We start from the raw sequence: 27,624 nt of genomic DNA on the forward strand, positions 1-27,624 counted from the left end.
ACGATTGAGAAAATAAGGTGAGAGTCGATGCACATAGCAAAAATGGAACTACTGACCAGAAGGTCTTAAGTTTGAATCCCAGGTCCATCAAGCTGCCACTGTTGGGCCCCTGAGCAAGGCCCTTAACTCACAGTTGTATAAATTGAAATAAATTCTAAGTCACTCTTTACAAGAGTGTCTGCTAAATGTAAACTGTGTTCCTTCGATTTGGATTTGTTAGCACTTGTCCTGTTCCGGTTTTCGACTTCATGCCTGTTTATTGTGACCCTGCCTGTGGATTAAACTCCTTCTACTCCCGGTGGTTACAGTATTCAGACCCGGGTTATGCAGCTAATTAACTTTCATTTCACCTCGCATGTCTGTGGCTGCCACGTCCAAGATATATCTTTGTGTGTGAATCAGGGCACCTTTGAAGGAGATATCCAACATATTCCGGTTCTAAAAAACACGTGGTTCATAGAAATGACATCAAGTTATAATCCTATTCAAATTCAGTGTAGTCACGTGACCAGATGTCAAGTATTAAGCCTTGTTTTTTTTTTCTCGATTGATCTGAAAGTTTAATAATGTGGAAAATGTGTTGCATTAAATAGACATATTCTATTTTTTGGCAGGTTTGGCAACCTCCAGATTGAGTAACACGGATTTAAGATGCATTGAAATATGGGATGTGGAAGTCTAGTGGTTAAGGTGCTTCATTACCACTCGGAAGGTTGTGAGTTCGATTCCCATGTCTGCCAGGCTGCCTCTACTGGGCCCCTGAGCAAGGCCCTTGACCCTCAATTGCTCTGTTGTACAGTATAATGAGATAAAAATGTAAGTCGCTTTGGATAAGGGCGTCTGTTAATTCCTGTAAATGTAAAATATCAGACTTAATCGAGGTTTACTTGATTTTTTACTCTCTCTCACACACACACACACACACACACACACACACACACATACACACACACACACACACAAACATGACATCATGCTGTAAGTGGCTTTGACTCAGGTTAGTGTTACCATTCAGGTGACCACACAGTGGCGCTCTTGCGCTGTCTGAAGCCAATCAAAGCCGTCTTTATACCCTGTATTATTTATTTCCCTTTTTCCAAGCATTTCCTTAGTCTGTTCTGCCTCTTGCCAAATTCACACATCTCACACCCACTCGCAAAATTATGAGAACACACACGCACACAGAGGCGACGGCTTTGACATCTTTTTGAAAACGGTTCAGAGTGAGTTGTTGATTTGGAAATTCACACATGTGTTTTGCCTCACGTGTTCGTGATATGAAGATAGAAATGTCACAAATGCAAGATTTCGTCTTCATTTGAGCCTTGCTAGTGAAACACACACACACACACACACACACACACACACACACACACACTCACACACGGTATCACACTTGGATTTAAGAGTTTTTTTTTACTGTTGAGGTTTGGACCATTTCGTCTATGTATTGTGTTCAGGATGTGGTGTGTGTGTGTGTGTGTGTTACAGATTGGAATATTGATTCTATTAATTATACAAAGCTACAGCTATAAGTAGAATCTTGTTCATTGGTCTAACAAATCATGTCAATAGCATCAATAATGCAATTATCAGAGAACGCACACACTCACACACACACACACATACACACACACACACACCCCTATCACAGTGTACATAGACTTTTAAAGCAATGAATGGTTTAATGAGTTGTTTTTTTGTTTTAACTCTCTGAGTTATTTAACACACTAGTGAGCGAGCCCAAAATGATTTTGAGTCATAAGTCAGATTCTAGTCCAAATCCTGATCCTTGAAGTCTGAGTCACAAACCATAAGCTTGCAAGTCAGAGTTGAGTAACAAACCAGCTTGACTCAGAAGCTTGAGTCAAATGCCTTGGAATCGAAGTTAACTCACAAAGCGCAGGCTTTAAAGCTGCAGTCAAGTTACAAACCATAAGTGCTAAAGTTAAGAGTCGAGTTGGAGTTGAGTCACAAATTATAAGCTTCAAGGCCAAAGTCAAGTCAAGAATCAAAGCTTCCAAGCTTTTGCTTCATAACTCATCCTTGAAAGCTCTGATTCTTGACTTGACTTTGGCTTCAAAGCTCATAATTCATGGTGTGACTCCATCAAAGGTTGTGATTCGTGACTCGATTCTGACATTTGATCTGTAACTGGGATTTGAGTTCAAACCTTACAAGTCCTGCCTCATCCAGCTCGACTTCCAAGCTTACAGTATGTTTCATGACTCAGCCTTCAGAGTTGAGCTGGGTGAGGCAGGATTTGAAAGCCTAGTCAAAGCCTAGTTAAAGATCAAATGTCAGAATCGAGTCACGATTCACAACCTTGATGGAGTCACACCATAAATGATGAGCTTTGAAGAGCTTTGAAGATCGAGTCAAATCATGAATCATCAAATTTGCAGTCAGAATCAATTCGTGCACCTTTGAATTCAGAGTCATGAATCACAGGTTTGTAAATATGTTTACTGCAAATGCTCTAATGTGTGATCGTGTGCTCAAAATAATCATACCTCTAGCATGTGCTAGTGTTTCACAGAATCCAAATGACTCATTTGGTTTTCCACTTGAACAAACAAGATACGCTCTCTGAACTTCATCGGCTTCATTTTTACTGAAGAGTTTTGTGTAATTTATTACTTTATTTGTAATCATTTTATCCTGCCATTTATTAGATCATGTACACAAAAAGATTACGAGAGAATGGTTCTGTCTGACATGAACTTACTGAGTCCTTGCTCCATAAATGCCTTTGTGAGATGCGTGTATGCGTGTGTGTGTCTGTGTGCACGCTTTCTCTATTTGTGCATTTTGTATGTAGGATAACACTTGGCCGTAAATTTAAAACATGTTGGATTGAAAAACTCATTAAGCTAGTTTCACTCCAATGAACAAACAAGGACTGGTAGCAAACGCCTCTGACCCCTACTGTGTGTGTGTGTGTGTGTGTGTGTGTGTGTGTGTGTGTGTGTTTGTGCTTGCTCACACTTCTCTGAGTGATTAAAAGAGATAACAGTACCCAGGCATCCTCTCCCGGCAGTGCTGCAGTCATGCTGCCATGGCCATGCTGTGATGTTTCTGCTGCAACAGGAAGCAATGGGGGAACGTTCCCCAGATGAGGGTCATTAGCTGAACAAAGGATTCCTCTCCAAAAACTCAGACTCCAGAGTTTACACAGCCTTCTGCTTTTTCAATTTGGAACTACAAGCAGCACTCTATGTTTAACTAAAGACAGCAGAGCCTCAGAGATGCTCAACACTACATGGCTATACTTGCCAAAACCTCCAGGATCGGTGTTGGTAATTGGTCTCCTGGAATGAAAACCTTACTGGACCACCTGGGGCAAACCAGCCCAAAAGTTTGTAATTTGGTCCAAGTCTTCTTTGAAGGCTTTCCTAGATTTTGGATGCATCCGTTTGGGGATTTGTGGTCATTCAGCCACAAGAGGAGGAGGTCTAGGGTGCAGTTGGTGTTCCATTCCATCCGAAAGGTGTTCAGTGGGGTTGAGTAAGAGTCACGTCTCTGTGCAGGACACTCCAGTTCTGCTAATCAAACCTTAACCTTCACACCAGGTCTTCATGGAGCTGTGCTTTGTGCGCAGGAGCGTTGTCATGCTGGAACATGACACTTAGTTCCAGTGAAGCATACTGTATGTTCATATAGTGTGTATTCACAACCCAAGCTACAATAAAAAATCTTAAAAAAAAACCTATTTCTCTCCAAAGACTACCCACATCCCCTAAAGTTACATCCTATCACTTTATACCAGATCATTTCTCCATTTTCATAAGCTGGTTAATAAAGTCCTTGTTATCTGTTCCAGAAGGCACGCTTTAATAATGTCAAACTCTCTCTTCTCCGCTTCTGCTTCTTTGGGTTTTTTTCCGATGCGATTTGTCATAATGCAGCTGCCATATGATAAAAACAGAGACAGAGAGAGTAAATGAAATCTTGTTTGGACAAAAGATTTCCTTTTTCCATTTTTTCCCCTCCCTGCTCACCCCCCGATGTTTTCTCTCTTTTTTCGCAATAGCAAACAATTACAATAGCTATTATTAGGGCTGACAAACCATTCATTCCAATTACAATTACCAAAACAGGCCGACGCACGAGGAGCGAGCAAGCCGATCGCTGGTAAAATTGACTGCATCTCTGTGCTGTTATCTACCACCGCCAACTGGCAAACTGGTAACTGTGAGTGTGTGTGTGTGTGTGTGTGTGTGTGTGTGTGTGTGTGTGTATTTCACATTCTAGGCTTGTGTGCTTGTTTAAGCCAGTTATTAAATTTGAATAAAATTTCAAAGCTGCATCCTGACTTGAGACTTCAACGAATAAACATATGAATCATTTTATCACCAGTTGGAAGTCTGATATAAAATTAGCCAATTGAGACCCAGGGCCTTGCTCAGGGGCCCAGGAGTGGCAGCTTTGTGGCCCTGAGATTTGAACTCATAACCAGAGTTTTCCCACATTAAAAGCCAACAGTGTCTTGACTACTCAGCTCGCAATTTAAGGTGTTGGACTACTGATCGGAAGGTTGTGAGTTTAAATCCCAGGGCCACCAAGCTGCAGCTTCTGGGTCCCTGAGCAAGGACCTTGACCCTTAATTCCACAGCAGTATAAATGAAATAAATGTAAGTCACTCTGGATAAGTACGTCTGCCAAATATTGTAAATGTTGCGGTTGAAGATAACACCATGTAACGATAGGGACACGCCACCTTAAACAGGGATGGAACCCGGATCTCTGCGGTAGTCTCAGTTGTCCGAGTACTGAAAATCAGACCGACATGCAAGATGAAATAAAAGCACTGCTTTACTAACAAAACTAAGACTCATGACAAATACAAGTAACAAGACTGTGACTATAACATGGGAAGCTGAACACAATGGCGTCAGACTGTACTGCTCAAACATGACAATGACTCACGGGCAGAACATCGAGGTAAATAGGAATCTATATAAATATTCAACGCTAATAAATACCCCCTCTGGTGAAATTGTAGATGCTTTAGAAGCACTTTTTCTTTCTTTCTTTCTTTCTTTCTTTCTTTCTTTCTTTCTTTCTTTCTTTCTTTCTTTCTTTCTTTCTTTCTTTCTATCTTTCTTATTCATTTGTGTTCTGGTTTCTAACTATCGTTCCTGTTTGCTTGTTTTTTTTGGGATTATTTATTTATTTATTTAGTTAGTTAGTTAGTTAGTTAGTTAGTTAGTCGCATGTCTTGTTTACATTATATCTATACCTTTAGATAATCAATACCTTATAACATTTAATATAAAATATGCAAAGCTATGCATCCACTAGTTTCTTGTCTATTTGGGAATAATGCTTATAGCTGATCATAATTAAGGAATACTTGCATTTAATTCAATTGCAATTAATTAAGAGAATAACATTTATTTGTCAGACCAGCAAATTTCTTTTTAAAAATAACAGAATCCCAGCTTGCAGCACATATTGTTATGTTCTAGTGCATGAGTCCTTTGGCATTAACTGAAATGCATCCCTCTAGATGGGAAATGAATTACATTTATTAACAGTGTGTTTAATAAATTCTCTCGTCGCCCCCTAGAGGTGTGTTTCCTCCCATCGCAAGCTTTCACGTTGGCTTTTACGAAGCGTTTTTACGAGGCGTCACTAAAAAACAAAGCATCTGCAGCTCACCTTATTAGCTACAGCTTTAATAAATGAAAACTCTAATTTTAGAACTGAGTGCGACCGCGTTGAATGGGAAAAAACATTAAAGCCAGTGATGATAATGGGTGCAGATGAAGGTTAAATCTGTGAACTCAATGTATTCTGTAAAAAGATGACTTAAATTGTCCATATAACTGAATTATCTGACTCCATTTCGTAAGGTTAACGTAATGTTCCTTTTCTAATACAAACACACCAAAGAATTAATGCGTGCGGAAGACTGATGAGGAAGAAGAAGAAGCGATTACTGTTGAATATTTCCGCATGGGTTTTACCCATAATATCTGTAAGGCTCATGAAACAAAGCGAGATTATAAAGAAAAGAAAACCACACAAAACGGATGTTACGGTTATGAGCAAGTTGACTCTGAGCTACGTGATTTCAAAAACATTTAGCTTACTAGAAAAATAAAAGTAAAATCAGAGTTTTGAAAATTGTCCAAAAATTTGCCCATATTTTCCAAAACGTTTTGTTTCCAGTCAGACAAAACACTTTCTGTGGATAGAAAACTAAAACTATTTTTGAAAATATCCATGTACATATGGGTGGAGTTTCAGAAATGTGTATTTATTAGTAAATGTGTATATTTATTTGTACCAGTGTCCAATTATTGTTCACATGGAAGCAAAGTCCATGTAGTTCTAAAGGCATGAGTCTTTGAGAGTTTTGAATCAAACACACTGAAGATCCGGTGTTGATCTCTGTCGTAAAGTGTTACTGAATAAAGATGTGGGGGAGCACTAGGGAAGCAGAGAGGCTAAAACATGGCAAGAAGAACATGGACTTTGCAACCAAATGCAGCTTTAGTTTAACCTGAATATACAGTATCGCTGAAGGAAGGTTTTGTAAGATAAAATTTGCAAGAACTGCAGATTGCCGTGCTCATTTCAACCTCACTGTGTCCCAACATGCCGTCCTTGACAGATAAAAATCAGCTTCTGAAGCATCCTGCGATGTAGGACTTATCAGTGCGCTCTCTTACCTGCCGCAGGTTTCGCGTGACCTTGACGTCGTGCCAGGCGTTGTCGTTAAACTTGCCATTGACGGGTTCGACGAGTGCCTCAAAAGCGCCCGAGCCGAGGTTGATGACGAGCCAGACGGCGCCACTCTTCAGCGACAGGTTGACGTAATCAGCAGACTTGCCCGTGTGGAGCATGAGGCCATTCCGCTGCAGGGTTCGGAAGGACAGCGTGATCTCGTCCGTGCTGCTCTGGATGGGGGTCATAGACAGGTCGTAGCAGAAAAACTCGTTGCCTTTGAACGTTGCCACCGATTCTTCTTTACCTGCTAAAAAAAAAAAAAAAAAAACAGACAGTGTTTTCAGTTTATTTGATAAACTATTCAGTAATTCCAGCTAATCTGTACTGGGATCTTTAATCAACACTGGGTTGCTTCAAAAACCCTGGTACCCTTCAGCCAATCAGTTTTCAGCAGGGCTTTTCACGCATTTAACATTGAGCTATAATAAAAAACCTTGATAAGTATGCTCAGCTATGGACCTTTAACTGTTCTGTGTACTCAGTGTACAATGTTGGAAGAAAAGAATCCACTGGGTGTGAAATTTGCAAAAAAATACAAACAAACAAAAATGCTTGGACCCCGCAGATCGCTCGTGGTAGCTATTTATTACAATGAATTATTTTCTAAACAGAGTTATTTATTTGGGTTTACAACCAAAACCTCCCTCACATCAGAACTTATTTACTAATCATATGCCCTGTAAAATGTCAGAGAGGTTATGAGGTAGAAAAATCCCATCTTATTTTACAGATCGAGTTACAGAAAAAAACAGAGTTACTCAGCTGTAACATCAGCGAGAGAGAGAGGGAGAGAAAGAGTGAGAGTGTTGTTAACAGAAATCTGATTCTGTGGCAGCGTAAAACAGTCTAACAGTCTAAGTGCTGATGTAAGGAGAACACGCTGCAGGGAAATGGAGCGAAGAAACAATTTTCAGTGATGTATTAAGCACAAGGAACTAGATTTCATACTGTAAGCAACAAGCGGTGTATATATGCTTGTAAGACTGAGGATCATAGATGAGAGACAAGAGGACAGAGACAGTGTGTACAGAGAATAACAGCTTTACTCTGAGGCTTTAAACAGCTTTACTCTGTGGTGATGTTCCTGAAGCTTTATAACACCAGTGTGAAGCCTTCATTACTACAGAAATGAATCTACCTGTTCATTTCAGCAGGTTTTAAAAACAAATTCAATATCAAGTCGACATAACACCTGGGGGAGGGGATATAAAAGCTCTGACACTTTTCAGGGTTAACTTATTGAAAAAAAGAACACAATTTAAACAAAAAACAAACAAACAAACATATTTTCAAAAAGAAAACAATTGCAAAGATTTGAAAATAAAATGAAATAAACATTTTTATAAAATATAAAAATATTTTTTATTTATTTGTTTATTTATTTATTTTTGTGAATAAATAAAAAAAATTGTGAATTTTGTAGTGTTTATTTTCTTTCTTTTTTTCTTATTGTTTATTTAGGAAAAGAAAAAAAGAAAAAAATTAGGAAAAAAATCAACAGGATTTGAAAAACTCAAAAATTAAATTAATTTAAACCAATAAATGAATGAATGAATGAATGAATTAATAAATATTGTGTGGTCAGATAGGGGAGATTGAAAAATAAAAATTTACTCAGTTATAAATCGTTGAGCAAGGCACGGAACCCCCCAACTGCTCCCTGGGCGCCGCAGCATAAATGGCTGCCCACTGCTCCGGGTGTGTGTTCACGGTGTGTGTGTGTGTGTCCACTGCTGTGTGTGTGCACTTTGGATGGGTTAAACGCAGAGCACGAATTCTGAGCATGGGTCACCATACTTATCTGTATGTCACGTTACTTTATAATGTTTTATGTTGTCATAACAGTGTTATGCGCACTACTTATACAATGCGTTCTGCTAACAATAATGTTTTAGATATTGCTGTAATACCATTTCAAACAAATGCAGCAACGTGTATAACGTGATACGGCTGCATTATAAGATGTTAGCTATTCTACATACAGCCTTCATAAGAAGTATTTCAATTACAAATTTACCCCTAACTGTTACAAAGCACCGGAACTAGAGACTCCTTCTAAAATCACCTCCTAGATAACCTTTAAAACAATTATGCACATTTTGTATGAAAAGGAATTCATTAACACGTTCAGTATTATGAAGATGGCACATCCTAGCACGGAATATTAAATTCACAGCTCGGATGACGAGCCTCGTCCAACCTGCACTCGACTGTTAAGGATGCCTTTTATAGCCTTGGTGCTTGCACTCACACCCACATGCACAGAGCACGAGCATGAAATTACAGCCTCGGTCCAAATCAATCCCATCGAATTCTCTGCAACTCTAAACACGTTCCCGACGAACACTCGAGGAGGCGGCGAATATAAACACTCCCATTTAATAGGTCGAATCAGATTACCATCACAGACGCAAACTGCTGATAGTAAAAATAATTATTCTACAAAGCAGCATGCGAGAGAGCAAGAGGGGGAGAGCGAGAGGCGAGAGCGAGCGGGATGATAGAGTGGTTAGTTCTTAAAGCAAGAAATGAAAAGACTGAGTGACAGTTTGATGGATATGTAAAGTTTGGATATTGGAGGACTTTCTCTCTCACACACACACAGAAACAAATACAGAGATCATTTGGATAAGATTACTCTAAAAAATTTCACAAAATGTTTAATTTACAAATGTTACTCTCGCAGATGCATAAAGCTTCCGGCAAATTCTGAAAACGCTGTTAGTTAAGTGGGAATACACTCTGAATGGGATGCCAATGAATATTCAATTGCATGACACACACATTGACAGTGCTCCAATTTAGAGCCATTAATCCAGCCACCAGCATGTTTTTGGGAGGTTGGAGGAAACCAGTGAGCCCTGAGGAAACCCAGCCATACATGAAGAAAACCTATATGAAATTTGACAAAGTTAAACGTGAGCTCAGGAACAAATCAGAGAACAAGGAGTGTGAAGCACTTCATTCTTCAAAACAAGAAAGGTCCACTGCATCCAGCTCTTACTAACAGTGCTAAATTAGCCCCTGATCACTGCATTCATATTCCTCCGACTGGCTATTCAACACACATCAAGACTAGTTCCAGATATACAAAGCTTTTATGGCAGGTTTAAGGCTACAATTAGTGTGCATTCTTCTCCTCATAACAGTGTGTTCTGAACACAACGTTGCAGCAAAGGCTATAAAATTTAAACCTAATTTAAACGCTAAAAAAACACATCGAATTTTTATACATGACTAAGGATCATGAAAAGATGGGAAGTTTGGGCTTTATGGAATAGAAACTATTCTTGAACTATTTAAAGGAATTGAACTATTCTTGGTTCCTGAGTGGTGCAAGTGAACTGAGTATTAGTGTTAAGTCTGTAATTAACTTCCACTCGACTATAAAACCGCTGTAGAAAGGACATTATTTCCATTTACATTATTTGCTGTTTACTGTCACCCGAATGATGATGAGGTTCCCTTTCCTTTTGAAGTTTTTCCTCGCCACCGTCACCTCAGGCTTGCTCGTTAGTGATGAATGTTAGAGATAAATAGTAACTTAATTTGAAACTTTTCTCTGTTTCCATGCTTATGTAAAGCCGCTTTAAGACAATGTCAGCTGTTACGCGCCATACAAATAAATTGAATTGAACTCATAAGTTTGAATCCAGAGCCAAGGTGGCGCTATTAGCATACTTTTTCAGTCCCTTCAATCTCAGTGACACCTGGTCACCTGTGAGCTTGTATGTGGAAGAGGGCAGGTAGCACTTGTGTATTACACCACCCTGTGACACAAGATAAGTGGCAGATAGAAATGGTGATGTAGCGGGCTTTGTCATGGAGGAAGCACATGTTGCCTGTGCTACTAGCTGTTGTATGCTATGGGTCGGAGTTCTCAGGTGACCAAATTTGGAGAATGGTAAAACTATGTCTGAAGCATAAACTCAAACTGTTTGCACATTCTGGATACTAGGGATTGTATAATAGTTTTATATTAAGGTATACTTTAGCATCTAGGGGGCAGGGTGGTTCAATGGTTAGCAAGATTGCGTCAATCTGAGAGGTTGAGAATTCGAGAATTCCTTCCTCTTTCCTGTTTTTGGGGTTTCCTCCAGGTGCTCTGGTTTCCTCCGTTTGAATCATTCAGGGTGGGGCATGGGGTCTTAGTGGTAGGCAAGTCTGCCTTGCACCTTAGGGGCTGGTTTTCTTTTCTGCCTTGAGTGCATGGAGTTTGCATGTTGTCCTGATTGGCATCTCTAATTGTCCATAGTGTGTGAATGGGCAAGCGATTGTGCCCTGTGATAGGTTGGCATCAGGTCCAGAGTCTCCCCTCCTTGCGGCTTGTTCCCTGAGTCTCCTGGAAGACTCAAGTGGATATATACATATATATATATATATATATATATATATATATATATATATATATATATATATATATATATACACCCCGCACACCCTGCAGCACTGAAGGAATTAAGGGTGCGCGCTTCAGCACCATGGCTAGCACCACTTTATATATATATATATATATATATATATATATATATATATATATATATATATATATATATATATATATACTATATATATAAACCTATATATATAAACCTATATATATAAATATATATATATCCCTGTGATATAGACCAGAATGCAGTATTATTGAGCCTCATATATCCCACAGTATATTGTTATTAAAACTCTGGCTGCAATATTGTTTTCCGTAAGGACACTTTCATTGTGTGTGGTCACTTTCTGGTTCCGTACATCTCAATCTGCTTAAATTCTGTCTGTCTGTCGGTCTCTCTGTCTGTGGTGTTGCTTCTTGCAGTTTGTCATCTAGTTTCAAACAATTGAATATGTCACCAGGTCTGAAACTGTGGCAGTGCCAAAGGAATTCAGAGAGCAATATTTTCTAATTTTCTCTCTGACTATATATATAAATAATAAATAATAATAATAAAAAAAAAAGCTTTCACATTTACAGATGTCCTTCTTTATTTTAGCTTTCAAAGTCTAAACCTACACCTCCGACACCTATTGGTGTTTTTACTTCTTGATTTGGAATGCTCTTGACATTTTAAATGACAGCTTTGGAAATGCATTTAAACTGCCATCTTGTAATACTGTGTAGTGTAGTGTACCGAATGGAGATCTGGCAACCTTGAGTACACAATATGCTGTGTGTGGGAACTTTGCCCAGGATAGTTTGAGTTTTACTTCCTTCATGCACGCATCATAAGTTGTAATTGTGTTTGCATGCTTTGTTGTCTGAAATAACATAAAAAATATGGCCGATAGTATGTATGTTCATACAGATTTTTTTTTACTTTAATTTTGACACACATATGATTCAGTTGGCTAGCTTGAGAAACAAAGACAGAGGTCATCATGTAAAATTTATACTGTATAAGGAGCGAATGTAAAAAATCAAAAATCTTTTTGATTTCATGTTTACTGCATTATTTTTTCTACTTTTCATATTAACATCATGTTCTTTGCAGTACACTTAAATGTCACTTGACATGGATCACAGGCCAACTATGGGAATTAAGCCGAATAGCCCGATTGCTACGAGTTAATTGGCGAGAAAAACTTTGAAATAATAACAGCAGACTAATAACATAACTGCTTCTTGTAATTGGTTGGCTTGGCCTTCGCCCACACTTAGAGTCCTGCCATTGTTTCTGTTTATCAGCCGTTTAAAAGATGCCCCGTCATCACAAAGGGTCGGGAAAAGTTAGGAGGTTAAAGTGAAAAGAAATTAGGAGGCTAGTTAGAAACGAAATAATGCAGGGTTTGTGAATAAAACTAATAGAGCTAATGAGGTGTGTTAAATATGAGAAATAGAGAGAGAGAGAGAGAGAGAGAGAGAGAGAGAGAGAGAGAGAGAGAGAGACTCTAATTTCCATGGACTTCTAATCCATAACCACAGCTAATCCCTAGCCACAGAGAGATAGACAGATAGATAGACTGACTCAAACAACAGAGAGAGTATATCATCACAACTAATCCCCAAACGCACACAGATACACACACAGAGACTATAATCTCACTACTAATCCCTAACTGGAGAGAGAGTCTATCTTTACAACCAATCCCCAAACACACACACACACACACACAGACTATAATCTCACTACTAATCCCTAACCAGAGAGAGAGTCTAGCATTAAAACTAATCCCCAAACACACACACACAGACTATAATCTCACTACTAATCCCTAACCAGAGAGAGTTTAGCATTACAACTAATCCTCAAACACACACACACACACTCACACACACACACACACACACACACACACACACACACACACACACACTATAATCTCACTACTAATCCCTAACCAGAGAGAGAGTCTAGCTTTACAACTAATCCCCAAACACACACACACACACACACACACACACACACACACACACACACACACACACACACACACACACACACACACACTAATCCCTAACCACAGAGAGAGAGAGACAGAGAGAGAGACTATAGTATCAATATGAACCCTTTACTTAGAAATAAAGAAAAGTTAAAGAAAGGAGACAGAGAAAGGCAAAAGAGGAGAGTTGTAGTCGTTGCTCGTCTGCACGTGTGGTATTTGTTATTCTCTAGTTTTAATAAGACAGAGGGAGATTATGGTTTATAGCAGTGACCTTTCAGTATCTTTTCACTTTTCCGCTTGCAGCACATATGCCACACCAGCACGTCATGGACCTGGCTAATAATGTACGTTCCTTCGTTCGTTCGCTCGCTCGCTCACTCTTTTAGTCCCTCACTCACTCACTGACTCACACACTGCTAAAACCAGGACGTAGATGTTTAAAGGACTTGTGTATCGTGAATGAGAAAGAAATTAAATTGATAGTGTCTAGTTTAAGCCACGCCCACTTGTCTCAGCCTTTATTATTCATCACTGCTTTATTAGCAATAATAATAATAATAATAATAATAATAATAATAATAATAATAATAATAATAATAATAATAATAATAATAATAAACTAGTGTAACATGTATGAGCGATGTCAGCAATGTTCTCATCCCTGCTTTCTCTTCGTACAATCAGCAATTCAACATTTTTTGCCATTCAGTATCTTATCCTCGGCTGTATAAAATGTGCCAAGCTCGAAATGAAGAATGCCCGTGTCCATAAAACTATCCGGTTTAAAGTGCTTTAAAAAGATGAATTCACTCCGTCGCAGTTAATGTCGGTTATTATCAGCAATCACTCGTACAGGCTGCCTGCCACATGCCGCACCTCTCAGACCTGTCAGGCCTCAAAAACCCACGAAGCTGCTGCAAAATAGCCGAATAATTAACTTGGCAATTTGAGCGACCGGGAAAAGCGGCACGGTGGAGGAAAGTGCTCTGAAAAACGGATGGCTCTGCGCATTTAGCTTAGCGATCGCGTGCGGATTTAAGCAGACAGGAAGTCTTCCTAATTGCGCCAGCCAAAGTTTATGTGCAGGACAGCAGAATGGCGAGAGGTGACGGTAATTTATGTTCTTTCTGAATTATTTACTCTAATGCACCGAAAAAAGGCTGCTCTCCTTGTGAAAAATGCATTCAGCTTTAATGTCCTCACTTACTGCCTTACTGAATCTTGATTTGCTCTCATGGCCTTTTTACACCTGGTCACTTCATGTGTTTTCTCTGATCTGATAGCTATCTGATCTGTTAAAACTGTTCCATTTACATTAGGCCACATAAATGCGTCTTGGCGAATCGGATATTAACCTGATCTTTCTACTCCCACCCAAAATACAAATATATTTTACTTCATTTCCGGGGTAATTGAAATGGAGCACGCTTTGGTGTATGTGGTTTTCAGAATGCAATCAAAAAGAAGACGTAAAAAGTTGTTACGGCGGTTATGCTACAAAAAACAGCATTTACTGTTTGCTGCATTTTCGCTGGCGGCAGCAGTGCATTTTAAGACCCAACGAGACACCTGGGTGAAAGATCATTTGCGAGTGACGTACTTCCGTTTGGGAGGAGTATAGCGCTGATGTATGTGGCTTGAACAACCACATTCAATTACACCTGTCCAGTTTCATCTGAAATGCATCCCAGACCACCTCCTGAAGTGGTTTGAACCATCGCATTTATATCCGTCTCGAAAACGTTTCGGAGGGCATTTAGACCTGGTCTTTTTACCATCGGATAGCTATCTGATCACAGAAAACGCATGAAGTGACCAGGTGTAAAAAGCCTATCAGATACGACAAGGAGTCAGGCCTAACCTCCCCGTCCTTATGTCCGCATCCTTCTCGACATCTTTCAGTGTTTTGGAATGTGCCGCCTTTTGAAAAATGAAGCTGGAGTCAGCATGCTAATTAAAAAGTGGCTACTAACACTGCCGAGTAAAACCGTCTCGCATCCAATCAAATTCCTCTCGTGTTTTCAATTATAAGACGATAACAAAACAAATATTAATGATTAATAATCCTGCTGCACCAATTTCAGGCTTGAAATACTTCCTTGTTACTACTGAAACATAATTCTGCTAATTTGATGCAAATGGAAGCAAAAACAGGCTGAATATTCAAAACTGATACTAGATTTTATTTTATTTTATTTTTTTTGAGAAATGCTTGGCAAATGTGATAAAATTATCCAAAATATTTTTGTTTTTTAAAATAAAAATAAAAAAGAATTGCAGCAGTTCCTTTAACAGCATTTTCTGAGCTTTATTTATTTATTTATTTGTTTGTTTGTTTGTTTGTTTGTTTGATTAATTAATTAATTAATTAACTAATTGTTTTTTTTTGTTTTTTTTTGCATTTTTTCAATTCTGTTAGTTACAAGTTTTTTCCTGGTTTCATTGCATTTTTTTTTTCTTTTGTTTATTTTTCTTTTTTTTTTTTAACTTAAGAAATTAAAATGGTTTTACTTTTCCAAAGCACTATTTATTCTTTTTTTTTCTGGTTGCCCTGGTAACAAAAATCTCCAATCTCATTCACATGCCACTCAAAGGTTTTTCCTTAGTGCTTTTTTTTTTTTTTTTTTGGCAGCAATTTTTTCCCCCATTAATATTTTAGATTTATGAAAATATGTTGGCCCTGCTGAATATTTCATATTTAATATAGTTCCACAGTACATCACACTTTAAAGGGAACTCATCGTAATCCTTAGTAAAAGGATGAAAAGTGAACTGAATAAGATTCATGAGAAGGAAATACTGTTACTGTACTGATTAGCTGCTTAAGGCTTTTACACACACACACACACACACACACACACACACACACACACACACACACACACACACACCTCAGTCTAAACATTAAAACCTAATGTTTAATCAAACATTAAAATATTACTATTACAATAGTAAAATATCTCGGTTTTCAAATATGATGTGTTGGAAGCAGGAACAATGGGCAAGCGTAAGGGCCTAAGTGAGCATAATGAGCTTCAGGAACGATTCGAGGAACATGAAGAAGAGCTTAATGAGTCTGATCTACAGAGGGTCAATCATGGTGCCAGATCCCAGAGCAAACCATCAGAGGTCTTGTGTATTCCATGTCTTTTTCTTTTTGACTTTGTAAGTGTGGTTCTGCAAATATATTCCTCACCTTCTGACCATTCGTGACGGATGTATTATTGTAGCATATTACGAGAGCAGAAGTGTCAAATACGGCCATAGCGAAAGAAAAAAAATCGATATATCGACGCAGCCGTGTATCTGTGACTGTTCGATTGCTCTATAGACATCCCGACCTCGTCGTCCATCATAGACGCTATGATCTCCAGCGTGAGAATGCACTAAAGGACTTATCGATCCGTACACAAAATGAGTGTGACTTGTAGGACCCAAAGCTGACCTTCTTCTCAACATCAGACCTGTGGTAGAGCCAAGCGATGGTTATCAAGGATCTCGTCTCCTGGGGTTTCTCAGGGCAACTCTTCGATTTGGTGGAACAGTTTGAATATTAAGCAGGTCGATGTCTGATATAAAGCATTGCTAAAATATACACCCTGTAGAATATAGGCACAGATTAATGGAAGACGCTTTTTTTCTCACGCCTTTGCTGACACTACAGCGATGTCCATGACTGTCAATCATCTTTAAACCCCCGCCCAGAATAGGAGATCGTCAGGCTCTCAGTATTCCTATTACACTCTACTCTTCACCAATTAAACACTAAAGTGTATAATCCGGAATGATTTACATCCTGTCAAGGTTATGGTGTCTCTTACGTTACGAAACAGTACATTGATCTTGACGGCATGAGCGATGGAGACAATTTTTGCTGCTATCGATGTCGACCCTTACCTTTGTGAAACTGACACGCTTGAGTGGGATAAAAAAGAAGGCACAGGATATTGATGAGCGAGATCGAAATCACACAGAGAGAGAGAGAGAGAGAAAGAAAGAAAGAAAGAAAGAAAGAAAGAAAGAGAAAGGTGACCTTGAAATCACGACTTAACCGGCTGCAGTTTTACAGAAATAAACATCTTTATTTTATTTTGATCTATCTATCTATCTATCTATCTATCTATCTATCTATCTATCTATCTATCTATCTTTATATTATGTTTATTTTTTAGCTAATATATTATTTTACTTTATTTACAGGACGACACCGACGGTTAAATCTATGCTGTAGTTTGAACTACGGAATTCTGGGACAGCAAACAAATGCACAATTTACTTCACATCATAAACTGCGTCCCAAATCACAATGCACAATTTTAGACACTTCAAGCGTTTTATGCTTGGAGTTTTGCTTATGTATGATGTTATATGAGAAAAAATTTTAAGATGGCACTCCGATTTAAGACACGTCATTCAAACCTCTTTTAAATTTGTTGTGTGATTTATTTGTCAATGTTTTACAAATTGATTGTATACTGCTGAAGCTGCGTCGCGTTATGATGCGTCGTGTACTAATTTGCAACAGCTTTAGTTATTCCATAACCATTTCACATCAACCTTCTAGGCTACATATACGAGTATAAACTCTAAATCCACCAGACAATGATTTTTCCAACATGCACAAACATTTAATCCAACATTTACGAGCTGTCATAAGAACCGCGCTCCTACTACTGCCGGAATGACCATAGATGTTTGTTGATATGAGGTTTTGTTTCGATTCTTAGTGGGAATGCCAGGATGTCAAAACATCTGAATTTCTTCAGAAGCTAAGAAAATAAATGTTGTACTATTATGATGTCATAAACTTGTCATTTTAGGAAAAGGATCGATATGAAGCACGCTCGTAGCGTATTTACAACAATTAGCCAAAACAAACAAAGACAAACAGACAAATATTGTCATGTCACCAAGAAACCAGAAAGCCGTTGAGGAAAACGTTCTGTTAACAAACTCTGACATGAGAATACTTCCATAAATGTTAGCTAAGCATCTCTTATCTTTGTGATGACACGCTTTCACTTGTTATAAGTTTCTAGAGTAAGGAGTCATATTCAACAAGCCTTCCTTCTAGCCTAGCTTTTTTTTCCCCCTCCGTACTCTACATTAATAAAGGTTTACTTAATATGGAAGTCACTTAGCTAAGAAATATCATCCGGGTCACACTAGTATGCCTCCACGAGTCGCGCCACAATCTACATAGCCACAATTTGCTGAAGTTGTTCCATCGACGTCGATAAGCATCATCAGTGTAGTATTTATAACTGCGGCTAGCGTAGCTTGCAGTGTAATGTATTTGCTAATGGTCTCAAATGGAACATGTAATTGAACCTCATGCTCGGACCAGTGTAAGTACACTGACGATGGAATATTAATGGAATATAACGCACGCATCAGCAAGTCGGAGGAGTCTGAGCTTCATCCTGTGGCTGGGGGAATCGGCGGACCTTCGGTACGAGGAAGCCATTTTGAAATACTAACAGGAAGCTGGATGTAATGGCATGGCGCTATTTGTTTAATAGCTAAGAATGCTTTTCAATTTCACCCGTCAGTGAGCACAACGGTCGTATCCTAAAGACAAATGCGCGAGCGTCTTTGGGCGTGTGGCGCGACTCCCAGGGTTAAGGATTCAGTAAATGGAATTCTTACTGATAAATTGCTGATGATGTTTGTTTGAAAGGGATAAGCAAAATAACTGTAGACGTGTCACCTAGGAACTGTTTCACACATCTGAAAGAGTTTCGCTCGTCTGAAATGCCGCAACAATTTACCAACAATTGCAGCGTACCACTGAAACTGCAATATTTTTTCCAGATATTTAATACATATTAAATATCGTATTATGCTTCATCAGGAGGAGGAGGAGGAGGAAGGGGAGCATTGAGAATCAGGAAGTGGGGAGGTTCAGAGTACTTCTTTGGATTCTGGCTGGGAAATATATACTGTAGGAGGTTGATTCCTGAGCGAAAAGCGAGACAATGCACAACACAGTTGCCGAAGTTCCCTCACATGCGGCGCTCCATATATTAATATTTCATCTCTCTCGTTTCCTTTCACAGATGTACAGAGAGCTTCACACCCCGCAGCATCCTACTGCACTGTAGCAGACTTCGGACACGTCGAGTGCAAGAGCGCTAACGCTCCATCCTGATAAGCCTACTGTTCATCAAAGTTCAGCACGAACAAAAACAATTATTTTTGATGATCAAATGAAATATCGTGTTTGACTGAAATCCTCCCAGCCCTACCAGTTTCTTGTAAACTACAATATCAGAGAAACTGAATACAAAAGAAATCCTAATAAACACAACCAGACCAGCCCCTTTATATTTTCTTTAATCTGCACATTCTTTACACTCTGTGTGTGTGTGTGTGTGTGTGTGTGTGTGTGTGTGTGTGTGTGTGTGTTTAAAACCCTAATATTTGACGTAGTGTGTAATACATAGAGAGAGAGAGAGAGAGAGAGAGAGAGAATTCAGATAAACTTCCACATACATAAACTAGAATATAGAATATAAAAAGTATTAAAAATGAAAAGACATGAACAAAAAATAAAGCAGAAAACAAGAAAACAAGAGAGGAATTATCTGTACAAGCCAAAGGAAAAAGTCTACACACACATTATATAATGTCTTATAGTATTTATGGACTGCTGGACAGTTCCCTGCCAAAACACTAGAGGGTGGTGTGGCAGGGCTTTATTTATTGTTTGTTCTCATGTTTGCCCCGCCCGATACTTCTCCTGTTCCTGCCCCTGCCCACCACTGTTCCTAATGTCCTTATAATTACCCTCCTTATATATGCCTGCTGTCTTGTTCTTGCTGTTTATTGTGGCGGTGGTGGCTCAAGTGATTAAAGGCTCTGGGTTGTTGAGTGGAGGTTGAAGCCCCGGCACTGCAAAGATCAAAGCTGTGTTTATATACAATAAAACACTCCTAGATGTGTCGTTATTGGAAAACATGGTGCAATGGGGAAAAACAAGATGTAGGTAAGATCGTAGTTATGTTGTTGAACACGCATGAAGGCACAAAAATGCCGTAATTACGAGTTTCTGAATTGAGGTTTTATGGTGGGACATAAAAATAGATGCAGTTTGTTTACTCATCTGTGAAGCTGATTCCTTTCGCATAGATGCATTTCATTCCCTCATTTTTTGTAAAACTATGTCAAGTATTATAATTCAGTATTGTGCGTTCTGCTCTGAATTAGAAATGTAAGCAGACGACAGCTTTATTTTCTTTTTGTAGCATAATGGCAGCTCTGCAGACAACAATCCATCCCTCTGTGCTGCTGTGTTTCATGCATGGATGAAAAGTGAGTGACTGAACTCACACACACAAACACACACACACACACACACACACACACACACACACACACACACGCCTTCCTATTCTAGCTGTCATCATAATGCCCTTCAGGGGGGAAAAAGAACACACACTTAACCCTCGTCCTGTCCAGGGCGCTGCCCTTCTGCCCTTCTCTCTCATGCCGTGTGAATGCAAACGCTGCACGCTAAATCGCTAACGTCCACAGCAACTTGTTAGCAACAGCAAACAAATACGTAAAGCATAAAATAAAGATCTTCTGGAGCAAGACGAAGTTTATAGAATGTGTTGAAATTACAGCTCATTTTGTGGCTAATGTGTTTTGCTAATGTACAACATACGACATGGTGAGTTATTGTGATTCTGTACAGAATCCCTTAGAATAACACTGAGAATATCAGAGGAGATGAAGCTGAATGTAAAAAAACAGGTTTCAGCTTTAAATAAACTAAAAAGTAATTACGGTGCACTTGAACGTATCATCGGCTGGTTTACGTATCAATCGCTTGGTGTTGGGTCGATTTCGGAAATCATAAGCTTAGAATTCACATTTCCTGATAACAGAAATGCTTAAAATGTGTGATGTGTAATCATAAAATGATGAATGTGTAAAGACAATCCATATAATCTAAGGATTAAAATGACCATATAAGAAAATAACGTGTTAATATTTAGCAAACAAAAATGTTTAATCGTTAAATCGTTGAAATAAGGTTTCTGAGGAGACATTATTCATTATTCATGTTTCCAGTGTCAATTTAGATCAAAACAGAGGACAAGCTACCTCTTCAAGCAATGTCCAATCACCAGAGACATGAATGATCTGTTAGCTAGCTTTTTATCTTTCGTTTATCTAGAATTCGTAATTTGTTTCTTGTAAACATTTTACTACAGAGTTTATTCCAAGGCTACGTGCTCGGCTTGATGCTCGTTTGATTTGTCTCACTAGCTACATACATTCACCAGAGGCACCAACAATTCCTAGCTATATTTTTCTAATGAGAAGTAGGACTGTCTATCACAGGATGACATTTTTATTTTATTTTTTTTACCAGAGACAAACAGGAAATGAGAACTATCTGCAGGTAAGTTGTGGGGAAATCAAGACTCGTCGGACGGCTAGGATTGGTTTGTGGAATCGTTCAAGACGTCAGTTTGGATTTTCCGCTTTATGGCTTTGTGTGAAATCTGAATAGTTTTTATTTGAATATGTGCATATTATAAAAGACACACACACACATATATATCCTCTAATATCTCTGGTACAATCTCAGCTGCTTTATTATCGACTCCTGTACACCTTCCAGCTCCCTGTTTAAAGCCTTATCTACCCCTGCGCTCGAGTCGAACCATCACTGCGCACTGCTTAATGACTGCAGGAACAATCTGAAAAGCAGAGGCGACTCACTGCTCACCGTACTGCGGCTGATGTGTGGAACATCGAGAGTGAGCAATCCCAATTGGACATGCGTCACTGAAAAGCGTTGGTGTAGAAATAGAGTCATGGTCCTGCAGTTGCTATTAGTGGACTTCTGAAATTGAAAGTTTGAGTGTGTGTATATATCTATATGTGTGTGTGTGGGGGAATCCAGCAGGTAGGGATATGATCTACCGGCATAGCGATAGCGAGTACGCTGACTCGTTTTCAAAGCGGCCAGTAATTGCATGAGCGATGTGAAAATATTAATCTCAGAGCAACTTATTCGCTTTATCTCATGCTCTCGCTCTATCATTTAACCCGATGCCGAACATGGCTGCGGCTGCGCTTTTTCATTTTCTGTTCTCTTTCATTTTCAAGTTTTGGAAGTGTATTAAGCTTCGGGCGTAATCATTTCAACGTGCAGAGGATTGGTTACAATCGGAAGGAAATTGACTCTTACAGGCACAAGTCTTTGAGAATGTGTGTGTGTGTGTGAGTGTGTGTGTGTAAAAGCATGGTTTAGCTTTAGTGGTGAATAAATGATGAACAGACATATGACCACACACACACCCACACACACAAACACACAAACACACTTTTGGCTACATTTATAATGCGTTAGCTCCTGTTATTACTCATGTTTTAACAGCTATAAACAAGCCTTAGTCTTACAAGTCTATTAAAACAAACATAAATGTATCTGGCCAATAAAATCAAGCATTCATGAGAAGAGTGTTTATGAATTTGAAACAAACAAACAAACAAACAAACTAAAATCTTCTTTATGAAACAACTAAACCAGGATAGCATCACATTCAGCATTGGATTCATCTAAACGGTAATTGGAAAATGATCCAAAACACATCACTTTGAATAGAAACATATAGACTGTTGTTTGTATGCAGTTCTGACACAACAGCTGACAAAAAAAAGACAGAGAGAAAACCTGTCTCCAGAGCCTGGTGTCCCAACCCCGTTTTCCCTCCAGGTAGCATTCCAGTAAGTAAAAGCATTAGCCCAACATTGGTGTAGTGTAATGGAGCGTCTATAATAGAGATACGGCACTGGACAGAGAGGTTGGATGCCGGTTTGGTGGCATTAACCCCTTGCTGTGACGTTCCCCTGCGGCTGGGAAAATGCATCTATTCAGCAGGCTGTAAAATTACAACCTATGACGCATGAGCGGCTCTCGGCGGGTGGGATGAACTAGAAGATACATCACACCTGCTTCAAAAGAAATCCACCTACAGGGCTGGCATACAGGAGCATCACGTAACATATCAGTGTTTATATGGATTTCTATATACAGTACAGGGCTGAGTTTATAGTAGTTTAAACAAAGGCATGCTAAATGCTATTAAAATAATTAATTCATTAGACCAGACTAGCAAATTGCTAATTACCAAATTAATTATTTAATATTTTCTATATATTTTTCCCTTCGCTTGTACAGAAAATAATTTTTATTTTTACTCTAGCCACATATTTATTCAATTTTCACATCATATTTTTAATTCTATTTTTCCATACAATTGCAGACATCTGCATTTTATTCATCAGTAATCACACTGTTTTTTGTCCACATGTAGCTAATGCTCAGATACACTTAAATACACCCTCCGTCTCTGTGTGGTATGTTCTCGTTCGTAATTACCTTCAAATGCAACCTGCAGCCTATGTATGTAAAGCCAGGTCTGTGTCAGTGTGTAGTGTCTGTTGAGGCACTTTGGTATGAAGTGCTGGTAATAGAAATCAATCTGTCTGGCTGAAAAAAGGGGACCGATCCATTAATGTGAAATCGATAGCTAATGTCACGGTCATTTTTTCTCATTTTTACAAGCCTCGATGGAGAGAATTGGAGATCTCAGTCTTTGTAAATGAGCGTGTCGTTGCAGAATTCGCCACATTAACGGAAGCCTTGGACAGACTAGACTAAACGCTGGTCCTTTGTTTAACGTCTTTCTGCCTTTTCTTCTTGTTTTTATAACATGCTCACAGTTGAGATATAAACCTTTAAATACGTATGACTAAGGTCAGTAACTGAAGCAAAAGGCAATGAAGTCTGATAAGCATAATAATTGGATGCTTTACTATGTAGCACTGCAACACTATCACAATATGATCAATATGGCTAATTCTGTTGTTTAACCACGAGGTCACACACTAGTGTTTCCCTCCTCCACACACTGATAAACGTGCTGTTATTATTCACACCTTTTATTTTAGAGGCTTGGAATATTTTTATACTAAAACGTTTTCAATCTGTGACGTGCTGATGCCATTAGAACAGGTGCTGTTTAATCTAGAAATAAAACAGAAATCATCTCAAGCATTTATTCACATTTACAGAATTTGGAGGAAGCCATTATCCAGAGCGACATATAGTTTTAGTTCATTTGATACCACTGAGTGATTGAGAGTTAAGTACCTTGCTCAAGGGCCCAGCAGTGGCAGCATTGGTGGACCTGTGTTTCGAAACTAACAACTTTCCAACCTGTAGTCTAATGCCTTAACCACTGTGCTACCGTGTCCTCAAATGCAGCAACTAATGCTTTTGTTCTTTTCTTCAAAACACAACAGTGCAACATCTTTCCACTGAAGTCGTATCAATGAGAAATGTGTCACAGAAGCTGTGGAGATGTTAGAGTTGAATTTCAAAATTTTACCATTTACATTTAAAGCATTTGGCAGAAGCCATTTTTCAGCCAAAGTACATGTTATCTCATTTCTACACCTGAGCGGTTGAGGATTAAGGGCCTTGCTCAAGGACCCAGCAGTGGCAGCTTGGCTGGACCAATCGGATCAGAAGTCCAATTTCTTAACCCCTGAGCGCTGACTGCCGACCGCATAACAGCCGTAAGATGATATAACAAGATGTTGAGATGAGGAGATGAAACAACTGGACAGACTAAAAAAGACTAAAGTGTCACCGCATCACTTCGATGTATAAATGAAATGAAATTTGGTGCCACTTTCAGTAAGCAATCCAACAGTATTGTGCGTAATCTAGGAAAGTGAAAAATAGACAAACATGTCCATAAAAAAAAGAAATATGACCCAAATATTCATCAAACTTCACAGCAAGACAGCAAGAATCTGGAGTCTGAGCCCTGAAACTAAACGTGGGAATAAAATAATAAGTGGTAAAAAAAAATAGCCCTCATGAATGAGAGCTGTGCCTTGTGTGGTATTCACAGAGCTACGAATTCTCATATCATACTCTGTAATCTTACTCTGCTTTTCAATATTTATGATGCCCTTTCTTGCTTCCTGTTATTTGCTAGCAAAGGTTTAGCCTTCGGAAACGCACGTCGTCGGGAATAAGGTGAGTATTGAGATGTGATGTGATAAAGATTTCTGAAGCGAGAGTTTCTGGTGAAAGTTCTATTTCTCACTGATGATTCAGATACTGTTCAGTGGAACGGTGTCATTATGCAACTTCCTCTTTTTCAGTATTCATTGCCTATTTGATCAGATTGAAGATATTTTCTATGTGATTAAGTTTAATAGATTTAAACTGAGTGAATATGGGAGAAAGTTTTCACACTGCTCACACTTTAAACCAGTCATCCTGGCTATTCCTAATCACTGTTACGTTCTTTTTCCGCTTTTTTAATATAATAAACCATTTATTTCATACCATTTGGTTTACATCCAACAGTTTTGTCTACGAAAATCCTACTTTTTTTTTTTTTGCTTATAGCATATTAGACAAAACAAGCCTGTCATGAACTCGTCATAATTCTATAAGTCCAAATAAAAATACATTATTATAGTATTTTTATTGGGACTTTATTTGGTTAGAATTATGATATGTTTATATGTTTCAAATACAAAACTGTATGTAACCAAAGAAGACAAAATACAGACAGACTGAAAATATATTCTGATGATGATGATGATGATGATGATGATGAATCTTGAACAGATTTACTTGAGCAAACTCTAAAGTAAGGGTCATCACTTCTAACATGAAATAATAATAATAATAATAATAATAATAATAATAATAAAAATAATAATAATACTAATAATAATAATAATAATAATAATAATAATAATAATAATAATAATAATAATAATAATAATAAATCATATATAGCTGCAAAATAAACAATATCAATTATTATTATAATTATTTTTGTTTTTATAAATAAATACAATAAATAAATACATAAATTTACTGTATAGTATATATATATATATATATATATACAATTATTATTATTATTATTATTATTATTATTAATAATAATAATAATGGGGGGCACGGTGGCTTAGTGGTTAGCACGTTCGCCTCACACCTCCAGGGTCGGGGCTCGATTCCCGCCTCCACCTTGTGTGTGTGGAGTTTGCATGTTCTCCCCGTGCCTTGGGGGTTTCCTCCGTGTACTCCGGTTTCCTCCCCCGGTCCAAAGACATGCATGGTAGGTTGATTGGCATCTCTGGAAAATTGTCCCTAGTGTGTGATTGAGTGAGTGAATGAGAGTGTGTGTGCCCTGCGATGGGTTGGCACTCCGTCCAGGGTGTATCCTGCCTTGATGCCCGATGATGCCTGAGATAGGCACAGGCTCCCCGTGACCCGAGGTAGTTCGGATAAGCGGTAGAAAATGAATGAATGAATGAATGAATGAATAATAATAATAATAATAATAATAATAATAATATTCTTTTATTGTGTTTTTCTTGTTAATTTGTGTTTTCCTCTTTTGCTGTAGATAAATATGTATATTCATGTATACAATCCATATATAAATATGTATAAGCCATGTTGCACCGCTGTATTCGTTTCCCTTAAATATGAAATGCCTCAAACTGTGTGTAAAGAGCCTGAATTAGTCCCAGTTGTGGTTTTAATTACATTGGTAACTAGCTAATAAAGTGCTGTGGGCTTCTCTAGTGGGAATAGTAGGCACTCTTGGTCTCAATTAAAGACACATTTCCCCTTGGATGTGCTCTAAAGAGGTCAGGGGGAGAAAAAAAAGGGCTTGCTGCAAGCCTATTAAGCCTGATTGGCTAAAGAAGAGGATCCGTTCTCAGGGCTCATTACGCTTGTTAATGTGTCTAGGTTGCTTCATAACAATCAGGTGTCCATCATGGCTTTATGCTTAAACTTCATCCAGCTGGTATGGGGAAAACTGCAGTGCGGTAGGAACCCGGACAAATCTCTAATTAAGGACTTGTATAACATATGCACACTTGTCTCATATACAGTACATAACGTTCGTCCCTTATATAAATATACATAAAGTTTTTTGTTGCTATCATTCTGGCATCACATCTGTATCCGCATCTGTATCCGCTTTGGCTTGTTACCTTGCTGTGTTCAGCTGTTAAGAGTTTCACTTTAAGTGCCTATTTCTTTGCTCTTGTCTCCAATTTTTTTACCCTTTTTCCTACAATCATACGTCAGCTACACAACAAGGGAGCTGAACGTAAATACGTACTCTCGCCAAGACACGTGAAGCCGGTTTCACCATCTACAGTACTCTGATTGCTAATCTCAGACACAGGCACTCAGAAGAAACTGCAATCGGCCCTCATCCGCATAAATAGGCTCAGAGACACGGACGGATAACTGATGTCACTTTGATTGGCAGAGAAGAGAAAGAGAAAGCATGCCATCTAGACAATATGGAAAATTTTTCTTTCTTGGTCTCTAGGCGTTAGGATTCAAACCTACCTGACAATATGATGAACGTTTTCTCTTGTGCCACCTAGATTTTTATTTCTGCTCTTTTCTAATTCGTGCCTCTT

At 38.5% G+C, this 27,624-nt stretch overlaps 1 protein-coding gene across 6 annotated transcripts in view; it reads right to left on the reverse strand.

The window, feature by feature from the left end:
• Positions 1 to 27,624, reverse strand: part of nrxn2b (neurexin 2b) — a 539,034-nt gene that overhangs the window by 279,263 nt on the left and 232,147 nt on the right. For all 6 annotated transcript variants that reach the window (XM_060864253.1, XM_060864255.1, XM_060864252.1 and 3 more), the window contains one exon: positions 6,681 to 6,985. In XM_060864253.1, coding sequence (XP_060720236.1) covers positions 6,681 to 6,985 — 305 coding nt within the window. The remainder of the gene's footprint in view (positions 1 to 6,680; positions 6,986 to 27,624) is intronic.

This window comes from Tachysurus vachellii, chromosome 2 (assembly GCF_030014155.1).
Source record: "Tachysurus vachellii isolate PV-2020 chromosome 2, HZAU_Pvac_v1, whole genome shotgun sequence".
Taxonomy (NCBI): Eukaryota; Metazoa; Chordata; class Actinopteri; order Siluriformes; family Bagridae; genus Tachysurus; species Tachysurus vachellii.